General features: G+C 43.2%; 2 protein-coding genes across 2 annotated transcripts; both read right to left on the bottom strand.

Annotated features, from left to right (window-relative positions):
* Positions 1 to 5,397: 5,397 nt before the first annotated feature.
* On the bottom strand, positions 5,398 to 11,124 carry LOC123016581 (vomeronasal type-2 receptor 26-like). Its single transcript, XM_044417095.1, has 4 exons — positions 10,408 to 11,124; positions 9,787 to 10,014; positions 7,924 to 8,050; positions 5,398 to 6,299 (listed from the first exon to the last, which is right to left on the bottom strand). The coding sequence occupies exons 1-4, from the start codon at positions 11,122 to 11,124 to the stop codon at positions 5,398 to 5,400; spliced, it is 1,974 nt and encodes a 657-aa protein (XP_044273030.1).
* Positions 11,125 to 14,044: 2,920 nt separating this feature from the next.
* LOC123016580 (vomeronasal type-2 receptor 26-like) lies at positions 14,045 to 19,231 on the bottom strand. Its single transcript, XM_044417094.1, has 2 exons — positions 18,370 to 19,231; positions 14,045 to 14,220 (listed from the first exon to the last, which is right to left on the bottom strand). The coding sequence occupies exons 1-2, from the start codon at positions 19,229 to 19,231 to the stop codon at positions 14,045 to 14,047; spliced, it is 1,038 nt and encodes a 345-aa protein (XP_044273029.1).
* Positions 19,232 to 20,393: the final 1,162 nt, after the last annotated feature.

Here is a 20,393-nt window from a genome sequence, read left to right as displayed (position 1 = left end):
AAAATAATCAAAATCAAAATGCAACTGTGAAATATTATAAAACCAAGTTAAAATTCCTCAGTCATTAAAATAACAGGTAAATTAAAAGGGTTTTACCTGGAGCCAAACCTCTCAGGGGAGTGCATTCCACAGTTGGGGCATCACCATGGAGAAGGCCCTACTCAGATATACCCCCTCTTTACCTCCTTCTGGGAGGGTTCCCAGAGCAGGGCCTCTCCTACAGATCTTAGGGTGAGAGAAGGAATATGGGAAAGTGGATTTGGCAGTCTGAGCAGATAAGCATGAGAACCAAGGGGCTTCTTGGAAATGTCAAGAAGTTGGTTCAATGGTTCACCATAAACTTAAAAATTTCAAGGATATAGAAGGTTAAGTCTTGCTGGGAAAGAATAAAAGTAACTTCTACAAGGGTAATTACTCTTTATTCCATTTAAAGTGTTATATTACAGTCTCAATAAGCATATGGAAAAGTGTGATGCTGTGGACCTTGTTTATGTGGGGTTTGAAAAGACCTTGACAAACTCTTCACCAAGAAGTTCTCTTCTGACCTGGTAACAGGTGTGAGGTAACTTCACTAGTACAGTGATGATGCCTGAGCTGGTGGAGACAGATCAAGAAAATACTGGTGAAGGCTGGTGGCAAATGTTCATTAGAAATGTGCACAGATGTTGAGTAGTAACAGAACTGTCCTTCAGACAATTAAAAGATATTGTGGCAATTTGGCCTCAGATGGGTTGACAATGAAAACACGTGTTGATTTTCACATTGATGTACAGCAGGATATTTATATTAGAAATATGCACGGAATGGAAATGAATACTCAGAAAGGAACACAGTACAATGAGGCTATGCAGAGCATTCAGTATGAATCCAACAGGAGTTTATGGTTATACCATAACCTCCTGAAGGTGGTCTGAGGGTGAGGAACTTCTGTCTGACACCCTTGTCATGGTCAAATCACTTCCTGGTGAGGTTTGTGCTCGAGAGTGACCTCTCCCTCTGTAAGGGTGCAGACCCAACTGTGTGGGTCCGCCCCCGGAGCCGGATGGATCCGGATGGATTCCTGAAGGCCCTGGGGGAGTTTCCGGCTGACAAGACTGGTGCTCCTGTCGAGGCTCTGGTCGAACTGTGGAATGGGGAGATGACCAGGGCTGTTGACACGATTGCTCCTAAGTGTCCTCTTCCACCGGGCAGAGCCCACTCTTCCCCTTGGTATACACCTGAATTGCGGGTGATGAAGCAGGCTGCAAGACGGTTAGAGTGTAGGTGGAGGAGATCACGGGATGAATTTGACCGAACACACTTGAGAGTCCATGATCGGGCCTATGCTGTGGCGGTGAAGGCGGTGAAAAAGAAATTCTTTTCCGTTTCCATTGCCTCCTCAAAATGCCGTCTGGTGGAGCTTTTTCAAGTGGTGCAAGGCCTGGTTCATCCTGGCCCTAAGGAAGATCTGGTTCCACCCTCGAAGGCCCACTGTGACGACTTTGCCAAGCATTCCAGGGAGAAAATCACTCAGATTCGTCACAAGCTGGACTCCACTAGTGACTCAGAGGTTTCTGGAGAGATACCAATGCCGCCGTCTAGTCCAAAATTAATGGATGAATTTCAGTTATTGCTGATAATGTGGACAAGGTGCTTGGACGAGTAAGTCCCACCACTTGCCTATTGGACCCTTGCCATCTTGGTTAATAAAAAAAACCAAGCACGGGATTGGGATCTGGATCTTGGAAGTGGTTAACACTTCTCTGAGGGAGGGTCGGGTACCTGCCCTGGAGGCGGTAGTCCGACCAGTCCTGAAGAAAGCATCACTGGATCCAGAGATGGCCACTAATTATAGACCAGTGGCCAACATCCCGTTTCTGGGCAAGGTGTTAGAGCGGATGGTGGCGGGACAACTCCAAGCACTCTTGGATGAAACTGCTTATCTGGACCCAGTTCAGTCAGGCTTCAGACCCGGGTAAAGTACTGAATCTGCCTTGGTCGCCCTGTATGATGACCTGTGCAGGGAGAAGGACAGGGGGAGTGCATCCCTGTTGGTTCTTCTGGCCCTCTCAGCGGCTTTCGATACCATTGACCATGGTATCCTTCTGGATAGGCTAGCGGGATTGGGGGTCGGAGGCACTGCTTTGCAGTGGTTCTGCTCCTATCTCAATGACCGTTTCCAGAAGGAGGTGCTGGGGGACTATGGCTCTGCACCATGGCAGCTATGCCATGGAGTACCACACGGGTCCATTTTGTCCCCTTTGCTGTTTAACATCTACATGAAACCGCTGGGAGAGGTCATCAGGAGGTGTGGGCTGTGGAATCATCTGTACGCTGATGATACCGAGCTCTACCTCTCATTTTCCTCCAATCCGGGTGAGGCAGTGGCTGTGCTGAACTGGTGCCTGGCCAATATAATGGGCTGGATGAGGGCCAATAAACTGAAGGTCAATCCAGACAAGACGGAGGTCCTGTTGGTTGGCGGATTGGGCTTCGGTGAGGGTGAATTGAACCTAGTCCTGAATGGGGTTGCACTCCCTCTCAGGGACAAGGTCCGCAGTTTGGGAGTGCTCCTCGACACAGAGCTTTCACTGGAAGCTCAGGTGACAGCAGTGGCGAGGAGCGCTTTCCTCCAGCTTCGGCTGATCCATCAGCTGCGCCCCTACCTGGAGTATGACTGCCTGGCAACAGTGACAGACGCGTTGGTGACTTCCCGCCTTGACTTCTGTAACACACTCTACATGGGGCTACCCTTGAAGAGGGTCCGGATACTTCAATTGGTTCAAAGTAGAGCTGCCAGGTTGCTGACGGGGACTGGGCGTTATGTCCACATGACTCCAGTCCTCCATCAGCTTCACTGGCTTCACATTGAAGTCCGGGCCCAATTCAAGGTGTTGGGGATGATCTATAAAGCCCTAAATGGCTTGGGTCCTGGTTACCTGAAGGAGCACTTATGTCCATATATGTCCACCTGCCCCCTGAGATCAGCGGGAGAGGCCCTTCTCTGGGAACCCTCCGTGAAGGAAATTAGGAGGTAAGTACTCAGAGGAGGGCTTTCTCTGCGGTGGCACCCAATCTATGGAATGCGCTCCTCAGAGAGGTCTGCCTGGCACCGTCGTTATTTGTTTTTTGGCATCAGGTGAAGACCTTTTTATTCAAATGTCATTTTAACTGTTAATAGTATTTATTTGTTTTATTCTTTGGCCAGGGTGACTTATTTTGTATTGTTAACTTGTTTTACATTGTTAATTTATAGAATTTTAATTGATTTACTTGTGAGTTGCCCCGAGGCTTCCGCGAACGGGGCAGCATAGAAATTTTCTAAATAAATAAATAAATAAATAAAACCCTGGAGTAAAACCAATCAACCAATTCAATTTGGGTTGGGACCACAGTGTATGGGCAGTGAAGGTTAATTGTCCCTCTACAGGTTTTGATTTGCAATATTCTTGCTATCCTGCCAAATGATTTTTTCCACTCACACTAAATTCCAGAAAGCACATTAACAACTGTGTATGAGAGGAGAATTTAATTCTCTTCTCCTGTTGCGCTGTGGTTCTAGCGTGAACTGGGAGCATCACCGTTATTAAGAATAAAACAAATTGTTCGGGTCCCCTTTAGTTGGGGTCAGTCCTGATTTCACCCCTTGTAACTCAGTGCCTCTGTCCACAAAGTAATTAAGGAATCTACCCTCCCTCCTCAATCTATAGCACACTAACCCTTCCCACCACTATTCTGTCTTTTTCCCATTTTATTGAATTTTAATTTAGCAAAAACAATACTCAGAATTACACAAATATAAAACAATACAAATAATATAGTGATGAAAAACATATTGAAACAGTACAAAAATAACATCACCACCAAGAGATGCATGCTATGTATTGTAAAATCATTAAAACATTCAAGTTGCTCCACTCCAACTCCCCTTCCAGAACTTCATTGCATCTTGTGATGGCTCACTTCTTTCTCCCTGTATTACTGTCCTGAGAGGCAGCCCGGTATGTAAACATTCCACACATTCTAGAGCAATGAAACTAAAGTCCTTTAATGCTAATTGTCTACAAGATTTACAATTCTATAGGTAAGTTCCCTAATAGCGGTCCTTGCTAAGCAGATGTCAGCCCTATAATGGCTTCTCTTCCTGAGCCCACGTGGGATCATTCTTACAAGTCACGCCTTTCCTCCCTCTTACACTGTCTACTTTGTAGTTGTTCAAATCGGCATAAAATACATCTGTTCTGGGCTCTTGAAAAATCCACACCTATCGTGTCTTCTGTTTCTGGCTCAGGGAGATCAGCATCAGGGTGGAAGAGGCAGTTTGCTCTGTCTCCTGCTGAGTAGAAGTTGCAGCTCCCTATTTCTCATGACTCTCTGTCTCTGATAAAGGTCCAGGCATTTGCTCAACGTGCTGGGGCTCAGAGGAAGATGCAGTAGCTGGCTCAGCCGTCCCTGCACTGGGTTGTGGTGTCAACTCTTGGGCACTGGGTGCCAAGTGCAAGGTCTCGTCATGAGTCACTGTTTCTGTCGGAGCTTCATGCATGACAATTATGTACATTTTCAATAAACAGTCTCCAAATATCTTCAAAATTTGTTTGATATATCACACTTTTTTCCCACTTAAAATTGCCTGGTATCACTATTGGCGTTGTATAAAGTCTCTTTATAACAATCTTTTACCTGATAATCAGCTGAATTGGCAGCTTTTCTTCTATTTTAATTGCTCAGACTTTCATCCCCAAGGCCTGAGGGGTAGCAAGAAGTACAGATGGAGAGTTGGAAAGGAAGAGAAGGAAGAGGGATGACTTGGATTCCCTCTGGAAGAAATCCCAAAGTGGCTGAGGGGTGACCAAAGGTCAGTTGCACTAGGGATGCTGCACACACTCAAGTTGAGCTAAACATAAAAACCTTTCAGGGATGAAATGACACAAAGCTCCAAAGCCCACCTTCTGAGCAAAATGATATCTGATCTAGTTGTAGAAGCTCTCAAAGTGCTGACCTCTCACAAGCCTGATGCAGGAGTCCAACTGTGCATACAAGATGCTTAGGTGTCTAACATGTGCTAGTTTATTTTTCCTTTCTGAAGCAATCAGCTTTGCTCAAACTCCATGTAAGTAAAGCAGCAACTGGCCTTCCTCAAGTACCTCTGGAAAATAAAAATGATGTATCATGATTGATTTGCATGTGAGGGACTCTTTTCAGTCCACCAGCACAATGGTCAGAGGAACAGGGCCACGTGTTTCAGTGGAGCTTTGTCAAAATAAGAAGCAAATGAAAAACTTTAGGGATCACAAGATGAACTCTTAAAGACAAATTGTGTAAAAAAGCATGGCCCTTGGCAAAAACACAAAACAAAAGAAGACATGGATAAATAGATGAATTGCAAGCTGCAGCAAAGTGTGTAGGAAGGTATATTTTTCAAGTTGTTCTCCTTATTAGATGTTCCTTCTTGTTCAACTCAGGTCTCAGCAAAATGATGTAACATTTGGGGAAGAAGATGCAAACCAGCAAGCCAGAACTGGAGGCTAAGATAGAAAAGATCTCTACAGTCACCAAGCATTTCCTTTTGGTGCTCAGGTAGGAAGGCACAAAGGATAACCACACACTGCAAAAGACCAACATGCTGAAAGCAATGAACTTGGCCTCATTGAAACTGTCCGGCAGCCTCCTGGCAAGAAAAGCCACCATGAAGCTGACCATTGCCAGGAAGCCCAGATAGCCCAGGACACAATAGAACATCATCATGGATCCCTCATTGCATTCCAGGATGATTTCTTCAGCCACTGAATGCATGTCAATATCTGGAAAAGGAGGAGAAGTTGCCAACCAGATCAGGCAGATGACTGCCTGAAGAAGACAGCAGGAAAGAAGGAGGGTGTTGACCAGGCTCTTCCCCATCCATTTCCTCATTGTGCATCCAGGTTTGGTGGCCCTGAAGGCCAAAACCACCATGACTGTCTTTGTGAGCACACAAGAAACAGCCACTGAGAAGATGAGGCCAAAAGCAGTTTGTCGCAGGAGACATGTCACCTGGTGTGGCTGACCAATGAAGAACAGTGTGCAGAGGAAGCAGAGCAGGAGGGAGAGGAGGAGAGTGTAGGTGAGGTGCCGGTTGTTGGCTTTGACGATGGGCGTCTCGTGATGCTTCAGAAAAATTCCTAGCACCAAAGCCGTGATCAAGCAGAAGAGAATAGTGAAAGAGGTTAAAATGATGCCCAAAGGTTCTTCATAAGAAAAGAAGTTAACAGACTTGAGGATGCAGAAATCCTGGTGCTTGCTTGGGTACTTTTCATCTTCACATGAATAACAGTAAGTCATATCTGAGGAAAGATAAATACAAGCATATTCTCAGGATTGTACAGGTCCCACCAACAGGCCCCATCAACTTCTCAGATGAATTCTTTTCTAGTCAGAGTAGAGAATCCATTAGTTTCATTGTATCCACATTTGTAAAATCTCAGGCATTTTCCACTATGAATATGAAGAAATCACTCATATGCTGTTACAGACCAATTGAATAAAAATTCCAACATTCTGCATGAGCAAATTCCATAGCTGTTTCCAGCATGAAGGGGACCATTGTGAATCGACCTGCCATGGAGCTGCTGAAATCATGAGTCTTTCATAGGAGAAAGTTGGGGGAAGCCCTAATTCATGACTCACTTGGTTGAATACACAGTGATTTTATGTTCTTATGTGTTCTACTGGTCTAATCAAAAGGCTCATCAACTTCTCAAATATAATATTTTTGAGTCAGTCTAGAGAATCCATTATTCATTCCATCCATATTTGCAAAATCTCAAGTGCTCTCCCCTCCAAATTTGATGAAACTGCAAATTTCCTATTGCAAACCAAATCAAAAGGACACCCACCCACCCATCCCCATAACTGCAGCAGCCAAATATAGTAGCTGTTTCCTGCAGGGAGAGGACCATGAATTATTGCCCTGCCCTAAAGCTTTTCAGGATGAAGACCCTTTCATGGGGCAGTGTGAAGAGGCAGAGGGCCTCCCCCATCTTCCTTTGGCATCCAGCAGAGAGGAGCTGATGGTGATGGCGCATGGTCAGGAATGTTCTTGGAAGAAGAAGGCACCTTACTCTGAGTGCTGGGATGCTCAAGTGTGTTCACAGCTGGGTGGGATTAATGATGGGGCAGGGATAGCTGGGTTCACTGGAATGGCTGTTGAGATGTAGGAATGAAGGAGGAGGCTATACCAGAAAGGTGGGATGGAAAAGGAGGAAAACTAGAGAGAAGTGGAGAAAATGAAAGGAAGGAAAAAGGCAGAAGAGGAAGCCTGGAAACATCTGCATGTTGGAGAGCCCCAGAGAACTGACAGCCTGAGAGAAGCAGTGAGGAGAAAGCCCATGTATGGCAGGCATAATTCCCTGCCACACCAATCAGGATGCTGCACCTTATGCTAGATCCAGGGAGGAGGAAGGGACCAAGCAGGGATTGGGTACTTCAGGAAGTGCAGTCACAATGGGAAACCGTGAGTCGCAATAAAGGAACCAGGAGAGCAAGCATACTTTCCTGGTGGGACTTCCATGGAGGTTAAGGAACAGGGCGCCTTCAATGTGTCCCTCTCTCCTGATCCCATTATGGCTGGATACACAGTAATTTTAGACCTAGAGTTCTATGAACTAAACACTCAGTGCCATCAACCTGGATGGATGGATGGATGGATACTTTCATCCATTTCAGTTTGCATCTGCAGAGTCAAATACCACACATGTGTAGGAAGCAGTGATAATTGGCTTATTCGGTAAAACAGGCCATTGCTTGTATTGGCTACAGTTTCGAAAGGACCAGAATGCAATAACAAAGCAGTCCAAGTTTTGGCTGTTTCCCCAGCTTGCCTGCTGGGTCACTTAGACTATGATAGGTTATTAAGTCAATGACAGCATTATCACATATATTTAGAAAAATGTACATTCTAATGCCTACCCTTCTTGCCTGAAATCTTCCCTTTGGGGCATGGGATGCAATCGTAACAGCAAAATGGCTCCCCTTCCTTGACCTTCTTCCTAGAACCAGGATTACAGCTCTCACTGCATGCAGATAGAGGCTGTGCCTATGTCATCAGAGGAGCAGGAGAATGAGAATCATGAGAATTACTCATCAGTATACTTCCAGTTAAGCAATCTCTTTGTAAGTTATTAAGCTCTCCAGGATCTGCTTTCCATAAATGTGCTCTGTGGGACTTTGGTAAGGTTGAAACTATATGACTGTGTTATACAGGGAAACTGCATGTCTGCTTGCCATCTGCTTGTAAATGGAATGGAGAACTGGTGCAAAATTTGGGGATCAAGATTCCATATGAATGGTGTGATGAACCTAGTTCCTCCTGGGGTTGGAAAAAGCACTGCTTTTCGTTTCCCTAAATTCTCCCAAAATCACTTTTCAATGTGCTCCCATTTCTGACATGTTTTTCTGCTTCTTTGAATTGGTGAGCTATCCATTTTATGTCTTTTCTCAAAAAACCCCCCAAAGTGTGTACTGTTACTCTTTTTTCAAGAGATACATATTTTTCAGTGAGCATTAAAATATGATTCTTTTTTTAAAATGCCTCATGAATCCTCAAATTTGCAAGCATTTTTCCAAGGATAACATTCGTTGTTCACATGATTTGCCACAAATGGAATTGCTTTATATCCCTCCTCCCTCATTTCCAAATGCAATTTCATTAAGATATGGTTGGATCGTGGTGTGCCTATCTGATATTGAAACCAATCAAAAGAAGATTAAGATGGGACTTTCTTTTTCCTGTGATAATGCTGGAATTGAAGCTCATCTTAATCTTGACTATATAAACCACTCTGTGGTGTTCTTTTTTTTTTTTTTAAATGGGATATGAACCTGATACTTAGATTGACAGGTAATAGATCAATAGATAGATCGATGGATAAATAGATAGATCAATTCAACTCAGTATTACTGTTGGGTTAATAGAAGTGATGGTCTCCATATCTGAATATTTAAAATCCTATTATTTCCATCTCAAATATGAAAGAACTTGAAGATTTCAATATTTTTACCCAAATGTAAAACTGAAATGAAATTGTCAGTTGCATATTAAAATAGCAAAAAAACCCACCATACATTGCCACCTTCCTGCCATAATGCTATGAAGAATGAGAAGCGTGTCAGAGAAATAAGAGATGGGAACACTAATTGAGAGCTTGCTGTTCTGATCACCTTTTCTTTCCATCTTCAATAACAAGGCACCTGTTATTTTTAGTAAAACAATATGTAAAACAGCATTTTCACCCATTCCACAGTCAAGGAATAATGAAAGAGCACATATTACAAAAGAGAAAACTGAGCATGGTGCATTTTACTGTAGACTGTATCAAATTTCAGTCATTCTATGAAAAGCCACATTGAAAGCAGTGGGATGTTAATCATAACTAATTTATAAATACGTTCTCTTCCATTCAGTGTTCTCTCCTATGTATGACTACATCTGGATCTGAATGTGTCTTCATAATTGCATAATATTATCTTGTGTTAGAATGATATAGAGCTAAGTTGAAAAAAGAGCTAAGGCCCTAAGTATATTTTAAAAAGGGGAATTAATGCAATTTTATTTTATTTTTCCTTCAACTGGTTCATTTAAGGAAGGAAGGAGGAAGCTTATTGGATCTAATGCACTTTTTGGATCTCATGCGCTGGGTCACATACTGTGCTAAACAGTTACAATTGAAGATTTTTCTAGGTCCATTATGGTCAAATGAAAGAAAATACACATGTCACTACTGAGACTATTATTCAAATGTGTAGATTGTGCCAATCCTCCAAGAACCAGACCTGATTAAACCAACTGTTCCATGTTATGGCTTCTGGACTGATGGTGAATGCTTGGACTGCAGCAGCCTTGGCATCCATCCTACCAACTTTCACCCTTCCAAAGGATTGGTTTGAGGAGGCAATCCAGTTGATCACATCAAATCCAGTTACTAACTCTCCATTCTGGTTAAAAGAAACCTGGTCCCCAGCACTATTGTTAAATGAAACAAGCTTCAGAAAATGATGGAGCTGGATTGAAAATGAAGGACATTAGAAAAACTGTGAAAGGAATCTGCAGACACACAGAGAGAAATGCTGGCACCAGATGGCTGCCATTATTCTTATTGTTTGTTTTCATAGTCCCTTAATGCCTTAATACTTCTCTCATTCAAAGGTAGTATCAAATTTCTTTGGAGGTTTCAGTCATTTTTCTAGCCATTCTACAAATAGAGTTCATGACAAGAAGCTTATTTTATATATTCCAGCACAGAAAGATATGTTCTAGATCCTTGCTCTTTGTTCTAAGAACAGGCATCCATGATCATCTAGTTTAAATATGAACAGAATGAGTTCCCGTGCTATATACCGATGCATAATCTACAAAGCTGTGTTTCTCTCACATGAGGGTATTAAGCACAATACCTGCCACTGTACTTGGCTCTGAAATGTCAGTCCACCTCTGGTCACCATTCCTCTGTTGTTCAGACTAGATAAAGTCATGGCATGCAAGGCATGGGCCACCGCATGGACAGCATTGTAGACATTGTAGCTGTGGCCGGTCAAACTCATTTCAAAGAATGACCCTGGAAGACTCTCCAACTTCTCATCCCCAGTGCACATATTCCCATCTGCATTGCCCAGAAATGGATCTCGAAATACACAGATGAAAGCGTTTTGCCAGAAGGACCTAAGAAAACCATCTCCTTTTGGACTGGAAGGGTCTTGTGCTTTAAGGAATTCTTGAAATCCTGGGACATCATTAGATTGAATTGTGAAAGTAAGAGCACCATGGAAAAAGTCTATGTTCCAATTGCTTTGAGAGACAAATGACGTGAGCTCCACCTGAGCTGTCAAAATTATTACTTTACCAATTGGTGTATTTTCCACATAGCCTCGTTCTGAGAGATATGGTAAGAATCTAAAAAATGCCATGGAATACGATTCTCCATTGGCCACCAATACATTGGCTGTGCTGTCCGCAATATTATCACGTATTTTTGCCCCCTTCTCCATGATGTTTTTCATATCCCTGCCATGAGCTAGTTCAGGGATCTTTTCGATGAAGGCAACACAAACACCACTCATGGAAAACAATGGGACCACCATCTGCAGGAATCGCTCCCCATTGTCATTATCCATAATGACTATCCCAATCCATGTCCACCCGAAATGCAGCAGCAAAGAGAGAATGCCTGCATACTGAAGGGACTCCCTGGGAGTCATGTTGTAGAAGGAAAGGCCTGGGGTTTTATCATTCATCACTGGTGCAGAGCCATATATCAGCTAAGGAGATGCAAGAAGGAGAGGAAGAAATGCAAAATAGTACAGACTTTCTTGTAGCAGCATCAACGTTTTCAAAACATTTGCATGTAGACACTCAACAATTTTCTCATCCTTATCACCCACAGATCCCCAGTGTGTCATGGCACAGGTGGGCACTGTGATTGTGCCTGAAAAGGTGTCTCCTATGTGGCAACATTGGCCTTCCTGCTTTCCCACTATATGTATATAAGTGCTTGTGTGAGTGCTTTTGTCTGCATGGATTTGTATGACCAACATATTACTTCCTTGGATTAATTCTCAGTCTTCGGCAAAAATGTCTCAAATATCCAAAGAAGTATGCATTTGTAGGCAGTGTTGATGCACGTCATCCTATTCATGTCTCAAAATATTTTAAGGTCCTCTATTGTCTGATGGATAGGTGCTCTCCTGTGCCATATCAGTTTCATAGTGGTTGTCTTTCAGGCATAAAGATGGCACAGAGAATCCACTTCATCCATATGTTAATTTCCAGAAAATAATTTATTAAATGAGGGAATGATCCAATGAATATTAAGGATTATTAGGTGCAAGGTCAACATGGGAAATTATGTCCTCTGCACAAAAAAAAAAAAAAAAAAAAAAGTATTCCCTGCACTGAAGCATGAGCTGCTATCAAATCTGGAAATCAAATCTCTATCATCTCTCTATAAAACTGGCAACCTTCCCCCTTCCTGCATTACATATTTCACCCAAATATCTTCAAAATAAAATAATGAAATTTATTTTTCAAGCCAATGTGATATTCAAAAAAGGGCTACCTGCTTCCTCTCTCCTATCTCCCCACAGCAATCCACAACATACTTCCTGCTTTCCTGCAATGCTCAATGATCCAGGCTCATGGTGAATGCAGAGCCTCCTGCATGGGTGGTGGGGGGTGGAATGCGGAGCCCTCTCCTTCCCAGCTATGGCTAGGGATGGCTAGAGCAAGACACAAGGAAATAAGGAGAACACATGGCTTTTGAAAACAGAATGGGAAGTTCACGTGAATGTGGTTTGAGCTTCTGCCTGCCTCCTCTATTAGATCCACATCCACATAAACAGAGCTGCAGCAGATTTCCCCCTCACTCCCCATTGTTTGCTTTCCCTTTAATATTGTTGTTCATCCAAAGGAGACAGACAATATGAGTATTTCCAAAATACAAATCTTCTTCTCTATTGCACAAGTGCACAAACGAAAGAAGAATGTGAAAGTGAAGAAAATGTTAGACTCCCATTCCCCATTTCCATCTAAAGACATGCTCCCCACCTGTGGGATCTTGTAGGTATCCAAAAGAGTTGCTACATGAAGGGAGATCTGGGCATCCAGTCCCCCAATGACTGCTATCAAGTGTTGTTGGATGTCACATTTGTAGTTCGGAACTAATCTCCCTGCTGCACAGATCAGTAGCAAGGTGGCCTGATAGGTCCACTTGGCCGTGAAGTAGCTGTCATAGATGTGGAAGCCCAAGGTGAGGTTGGGTAAGATGAGAGGGTTGTCATTGATCTCCTGCACTGCAAATGTCAAAGCCAGGATATGCTGGTAATTCTTTGGCACCACACTAGGAGCAAGAAAGTTATCTCCTGTATTAGAATGTTCCTCACACAGAATTTTATAAGCAGCTCGCACTTCTTGCACCATCAACTTTAGCATCATCATCATGATCTCAGCCTCATATCTGCCTTACCTTGCTCTACATGAGGATAACACAGTCAGACAATATTGATATTCATCTTATGAATAGACCATTTCCTGACTTTGACATGGTCAAGAAGTTGAATGCTGTGATTCCACGGATAGTAACTCAGAGAGTAATCACAAGTGAAACGTGTCAGTCTATTATGTCATGATTTTATCAGCCCTGTGGCAGAATCTCATCAACTTCCCTTTGAAGGGGCTTATGAGAATCCTGTGCAAGGTGTGAAGCACAGTGGTAGATTACTGCCCTGAATTTGATCAAGATGGATATGTTCAGCCATTGGGATTTAGGGCATCAGAAGTCACATTTGTCTGTTCATATTGTAGTCCTAGTCAGGAGGAACATCTTTTAGATATATGAAAACAGTAAATGATTGTGATGGGGCCATGCACAGCATACAGGGTACACCACTCTGAATGGAATACCTTCCAAGTGAAAAGACCTGTAATGCAATTGTTTCCAATTCAAACAAGGAATACTTGTCTTGCATGGATCCTGTATCTGCTTTCCCTAAAAGCAAGGAATTTCCTTGACAGGAAGAGCTTCACACATGGTAGAATCCCTTCATCAGATTTTGGGGTTCCACCTCTGCCCAGCCTGCCACATATTATCACATTTAGTAGGGGTCTAGAGGGACTGCTTTGGGAAGGAAGAGTAGAAAGTCTTCTTCCTCAGAAGAGTAGATCCAATCCTTTTAATGCTGGCATTATGCAGTTTCCATAAAAGAGGGCAGAATAAAAAGGGAGGGATGAATTACATAGCTAGTAAGAGAAACAAAAGAGGAAGAAAACTCATCGTGGAGAAACATGTGTAATACAGAAATAATTAGAGGAAATCACTGAATATACAAGAACAAAAATAATTGTTAATAAGTTTAGATAATTAAAAAATGTTCCCTTTGGCTATGCAGATTATAAAGTTTGCACATGACCTTAATAATATGAAATTCCTCTACTGCCCAAACAATTGTTCACAGGCTGCATCTCCTACAACAAATTCTGGTGACAAGCAGATAAACAAAGAAAGGAACATATTTGAAGCAAAACCAAAATATTAACTCCTTACAGAAGTTCATCCAGCAATGCAAGTGCGGGTTGTCCAGTGAAGCTTAAAGGATCAGGAACGATGAAGGACAGAGAAGCAATGGCACCAATCATGAGATCATCCAAATGTGGATACTCATGAAGTGGAGGCTGTGGCTCATGGTTCTTGCATCTTTCAGCATCAGCCTTGCTTCCTATTTGGAGGAACAAGCTTAGAAACACCACTCCAAATTCCTCCATGCTGAGCAGGACAAAATGTTGCTCCTGATGCAAATTCACTTGTTCCCATGTAGAGCACTGAGAATACAAATGTACACTCCCTCAGAGCCGTGCTGTCCTTTTTTATCCCTATGAATAAAGATTGATGCATATATTGCCACTGTCCTTCACAGCCTATTGGAGTGACTGTGTTCATGAGAAATCTGCAGGGATGCTGAGTAGTAACAGAAATGCCCTTCAGAGAATTAACAGAGAATACAGCTATTTTGCATCAGATATGTTGACACTTAAAACAGGAGTTCCCTTTCACACTTTATGCACAGCACAGAATTTCTATTAATTGCATGCATGACATTAGCATGAATCATCAGAAAGGGGTACAGTACTATAAGGCTACACAAAGCATTCATTATGAATCCGCAGGTGTTTATGGTTCTAATCTGAAGTAAAGCCAATGAACCAATCCAATTTGGATTGGGACCACAGTGTATGGGCATAGAAGGTTATTTGTTCCTCTGCAGGTTTTTACTCTTCCCCTCCCCAGCCAATGGAATCTTCCCACTCATACTAAATTCCTTGAAGCACCTTAACAGATGTGTATAGGAGCGCAATTTAATTCTCTCTTCCTTCTGTGCTGTGGACCCAGTGTGAACTGGGAGCAGCACCTTTATTAAGAACCAAATGAATTCTAGAAATGACCAGAAATGGCTGTACAAGCTGTTGAGTTGTCCAGAATTCTTCATCAGGCTATCTGTCTATGTATGTTTGAAACTGGCTACTTCCTGGGGATTTTGGATTCTCTTTTCATGGGCCTACACAAGTATTCTTGCTTTTAAACATCTTTATCTGCTTTGCCAACCTCATTCTTCCTTCAGACATCAGAACCTAACAATATTCCTTCCTGAGTTACCTTCACAATGCTCTATCGTAGCACTCCCTATATGGGCTTGTCATAGAAGGCAATCTGGAAACTTCAGATGGTAGAAACTGCTGCTTATACTCAAGCCAGTTGAGCTATACTAGAGTGTTTCAGAGAGGAATTAATTATGTCCAATCCACAACTACCAGCTCTCCTTTTCTCATTCCAGGCACCTACTCTTCTCGGATTTGAGAATCTTGCTCTTTTAGGTGTACCTTATGGGAAGGTGGAAAAAAACCCAAAACAGGGCTTTTGGGCACCAGTTGATTTGCATGGTGCTACAAGCATTGAAGTGGCATTCTTCTGCTAGTGTCCAGCTTCAGTTCAGGCCATCATACCTGCTCAAACAGAATACTGGAGGTGACCATGCTGTCCCTAAGTTTCTCTGCAGCTCCATGCAAGCTCCTGGAGATGTTGCTGCTGCCCAAACTGCAATGGAGTGGTCAGCAGCACATCCTTGGTTTTCTTTTTCTGGCTGATTCAATATCCCAAAGTTTGTGTGTTTGTTTTCCAGCAAGTTCATTTCTTATCCAAGGCCAGGAGTCAGTCACATGCTGCTTTTCTCTTATTCTGCAGGCATACACTACATTAGCATTTCTGAGAAGTTTTTCTGTGGGCTCCCTTCTCCAGTATCTTCTGCCTGACCTGCCTGTGTAACCAGTTCTTGCATTTCCATCTCTGACCCTGCCAGCTGAGGTTCCTTCTTTCATTGCACCCCTTGCCCCTTGCCCCTGCTTTTATTTATTATTATTTATTTATTTATTTAGAAGGCTTCTATGCCACCCCATTTGCCAAAGCCTCGAGGCGGCTCACAATAGCCTTGGGACGGCTTTTCTGAGTAGAAACTTAGGGGAGGCATAGGAAGAGTATCAAGTAGCCCATCTATGTCCAAACTATTTTCCATGGAGCCACCCCAACTCACAGGACATAAGGAACTAGAATCAGGCTTCTTTCAGGTTGATGCCTTACATCCATTGCCATCCATTGTAACCCCTTCAACACAGTCAGAATTAATGTTGCTGTGATGCACTTGTTGCAACTCCTCTTCTGGAGACAGCTGTCTGGGTGGAACAGACTGAAGTGTTGAAAACAGCAGGTAGATAACAGGAGGAAATAGAGGAGATGGACCTGGACTGGGGGACGTAGAAAAGCCTGCTGGAGAAAAGCAAGCAATAATGTCTGTGTGCTGGGTTACAAAAATCCAAATCAATCATATTACGAAAAGGTGACTTATGTGTGCCTTAGTGGAATAAAAACAAACAGCAGTGTCACCCTGCACTTGCCTGGAAAGAACTAGAACTTTTTAGCCAAACTGCCTGTTCCTGGGAAAATGGCAGCACCAGAGGTTCAACTGTTTCTTTCAGAGATTGAAGCTCTCCACCTGCCAAAGGCAGTTGCTACAATGTCGCAGCACTAATCCTCTCTGGAATGCATACATGTGCCTCTTGCTATATATTCCAGCTGCTCCTTACATTCCTCAGCTTCTGTGTTATAGACATCAAAGCTTTGTATCTCATCAGCTCATGGGCTGCTGAGAACAGACCTAAGTAGGGTTTCCTGTCCTGATGTTATCAGCTCCCCCCAAGGATCAAAACCCACACCTGGGATCTCTTACTAGTCATGTGGCCCTGCTATTTGCCTTGTCAATACTCTCCAATCACCTGCATCATTATAACCTTGAATAATAAGGGCCAATAAACTGAAGCGCAATCCAGACAAGACGGAGGTCCTGTTGGTTGGCGGATTGGGCTTTGGAGAGGGTGAATTGAACTTAGTCCTGAATGGGGTTGCAATCTTAGGGACAAGGTCCGCAGCCTGGGAGTGCTCCTCGACCCGGAGATTTCACTGGAAGCTCAGGTAACAGCAACGGCGAGGAGCGCTTTCCTCCAGCTTCAGCTGATCCATCAGCTGCTCCCCTACCTGGAGTACGACTGCCTCGCAACAGTGACACATGCTAGAGCTGCCAGGCTGCTGACATGGACTGGGCGTTACGTTCACATGACTCCAGTCCTCCATCAGCTTCACTGGCTTCCCATTGAAGTCAGGGCCCAATTCAAGGTGTTGGTGATGACCTACAAAGCCCTAAATGGCTTGGGTCCTGGTTACCTGAAGGAGCGCTTACATCCTTATATGCCCAGCCGCCCCCTGAGATCGGCGGGAGAGGCCCTTCTCCGGGAACCCTCCATGAAAGAAATTAGGACGGTGGGTACTCGGAGGAGGGCTTTCTCTGTGGTGGCACCTAAGTTATGGAATGCGCTCCCCAGAGAGGTCCGCCTAGCACCGTCGTTATTTGTTTTTTGGCACCAGGCGAAGACCTTTTTATTTAAGTGGCATTTTAAATGTTAATATTATTTAATTTTAACTGGCCAGGGCGGCTTATTTTATGTTGTATTTGTGTATTTTAATCTAATGCTTATATTATTAATTTAAGATTATATTTATTTTAATTTATTGTTTTAAACCGCCCCGAGGCTTCGGCAAATGGGGCGGCATAAAAATGTTTTAATAAATAAATAAATAATATTGTCTCTGCTGTTATCTCATATTGTTCTGCTTATGCTGCATTGTATCTCGCAGTGTATCCATTCCTCTTGTACCATCAGCACACCTGTGTACATGACCCACAACCTATAAAATATTCTGTGGATACTCAGGGAACTTGCAGCCAGTTGGTTCCTGGGTGACCCTTGCAGTAACCTGAGGAGATTCGAGTGTCATGTCTTCTGTGTAGATCCAAGCTTACATTCTCCCACACTGCTAATCTGAGATTCCCTGACAGCTGATCCAGGCATGGCTAGTCAAAAATGGATGACTAGATGGGCCCCTAAAGTTACCTCTCTTCCCATGGGACTCTGCGGTATTTCTTTCAGGAACAAGGATTAAATTCCCAGCTCCAGCCTTTGTTGTAACTGCAAGCCATAGGACAAATATTTCCTATTGTGTTTTTCAAGGATGAAGCAAAGAGCGGTGAAATACCACATTAGAACTAAGATGGCAGAATGCATGACACACCAAAATGCCTCAGGCTACTAATGCCAGTGAAGTTTTGTCTAAGCTAAGAAGTAACTGGAATCATGAGAGGAAATCTTAATGACAAATTGTGTGTACAAATATGTCCTTTGGCAAGAAATGCAAAACAAAACAAAACAAAACATGGCCACACAGCTGGATTGCAAACTGCAGCAAAATGTGCAGACAGGCACACTTTTCAAGCTCTTCTCCTTATTTGTGTTCAACTTGGGTCTCAGCAAAATGATGTGACATTTGGGGAAGAAGATGCAAACCAGCAAGCCAGAACTGGAGGCTAAGATAGAAAAGATCTCTACAGTCACCAAGCATTTCCCTTTGGTGCTCAGGTAGGAAGGCACAAAGGATAACCACACACTGCAAAAGACCAACATGCTGAAAGCAATGAACCTGGCCTCAATGAAGCTGCCTGGGAGCTTCCGGGCAAGAAAGGCCACCATGAAGCTGACCATTGCCAGGAAGCCCAGATAGCCCAGGACACAGTAAAACATCTTTATGGATCCTTCGTTACATTCCAGGATGATTTCTTCAGTAGCTGTATGCATGTCAATATCTGGAAAAGGAGTAGAAGTTGCCAACCAGACAGTGCAGATCCCACCCTGAAGAAGGCAACAGGAAAGAAGGAGGATGTTCACCAGTCTCTTCCCCATCCACTTCCTCACCTTGCTCCCTGGTTTGGTGGCTCTGAAGGCCAAAACCACCGTGAATGTCTTTGTGAGCACGCAAGAAACTGCCACTGCAAAGATGATGCCAAAAGCAGTTTGTCGCAGGAGGCATGTCACCTGGTGTGGCTGGCCGATGAAGAGCAGGGCACATAGGAAGCAGAGCAGGAGGGAGATTAGGAGAGCATAGGTGAGGTGCCGGTTATTGGCTTTGACTATGGGAGTCTCATGTTGATTCCAAAAGATTCCTAGCACCAGAGTTGTGAACAAGCAAAACAGAATAACAGAAGAGGATAAAATGATGCCCAAGGGTTCTTCATAGGAAAAGAAGTTCACTGACTTGGGAATACAGAAATCCTGGTGCTTGCTAGGGTACATTCCATCTTCACATGAATACCAGTAAGGAATATCTGAGGAAAAATAAATACATGCATATTCTAATGATTTCTACAGGTCCACCAACAGGCTATATTAACTTTTTAGATGTATTGTTTTCTACGCAAAGTAGATGATCCATTAGTTTCATTGCATCCACATTTTTAAAGTCCCAAGTATTTTCCACTCTGAATATGAATATGTCACTCATATCGTGTTACCAACCAAGTGGAAAAAAATTCTTTCCAATCTTCATGAGGAAATTCAGTAGCTGATTCTGGCATGCTGTGCCCCTACCTGGAGTACGACTACCTGGCGACAGTGACACACGCACTGGTGACCTCTCGTCTGGACTTCTGTAACGTGTTTTACGTGGGGCTACCCTTGAAGACGGTCCGGATACTTCAGTTGGTTCAAAATAGAGCTGCCAGGCTGCTGACGGGGACTGGGCATTATGTTCACATGACTCCAGTCCTCCATCAGCTTCACTGGCTTCCCATTGAAGTCCGGGCCCAATTCAAGGTGTTGGTGATGACCTACAAAGCCCTAAACGGCTTGGGTCCTGGTTACCTGAAGGAGCACTTACATCCATATATGCCCTCCTGTCCCTTGAGATCTGCGGGAGAGGCCCTTCTCTGGGAACCTTCCGTGAAAGAAATTAGGAGAATAGGTACTTGGAGGAGGGCTTTCTCCATGGTGGCGCCCAATCTATGGAATGTGCTCCCCAGAGAGGTCCGCCTAGCGCCGTCATTATTTGTTTTTTGGCGCCAGGAGAAGACCTTTTTATTTAAGCATCATTTTAATTGTTAACAGTATTTGCTTATTTTATCTGGCCAGGGCGACTTCTTTTATATTGTTAGTTATTTTATATTGTTATTTTTATATTGTAACTACTGTAGTTTTCTTCATATTGTGAGCCGCCCCGAGGCTTCAGCGAATGGGGCGGCATATAAATGTCTTAATAAATAAATAAAATAAAAATAAATAAATGAAGAAGACCATGCTGTACTGGTTTGTCACAAATCTCTGGAAAATGATGAGTCTTTCATCATTAGGATTTAGGGAAGCCCTAAATCATCACTAACATGGCTAAATACACATTGATTTCAGAGCTAGAGTTTATTTATTTATTTATTTATTTATTTATTAAAACATTTTTATGCCG

This window comes from Varanus komodoensis, unplaced genomic scaffold (assembly GCF_004798865.1).
Source record: "Varanus komodoensis strain SLA01 unplaced genomic scaffold, ASM479886v1 scaffold86, whole genome shotgun sequence".
Taxonomy (NCBI): domain Eukaryota; kingdom Metazoa; phylum Chordata; class Lepidosauria; order Squamata; family Varanidae; genus Varanus; species Varanus komodoensis.
This window is presented reverse-complemented; position numbering and strand designations above follow the sequence as displayed.

What these genes read in the sequence shown, in the direction of transcription:
- LOC123016581 (XM_044417095.1), bottom strand. Translation starts at nt 11,124, where the DNA reads ATGGATAATGACAATGGGGAGCGATTCCTGCAGATGGTGGTCCCATTG. An exon ending in AGAGCCAAGTACAGTGGCAG is followed by an intron (nt 10,015 to 10,407) that starts GTATTGTGCTTA and finishes TTTTCAATCCAG; the next exon opens with CTCCATCATTTTCTGAAGCT. An exon ending in GGAACAGTTGGTTTAATCAG is followed by an intron (nt 8,051 to 9,786) that starts GTCTGGTTCTTG and finishes CTGATGACATAG; the next exon opens with GCACAGCCTCTATCTGCATG.
- LOC123016580 (XM_044417094.1), bottom strand. Translation starts at nt 19,231, where the DNA reads ATGTACCCTAGCAAGCACCAGGATTTCTGTATTCCCAAGTCAGTGAAC. An exon ending in TAAGGAGAAGAGCTTGAAAA is followed by an intron (nt 14,221 to 18,369) that starts GTGTGCCTGTCT and finishes TCCTCCAAATAG; the next exon opens with GAAGCAAGGCTGATGCTGAA.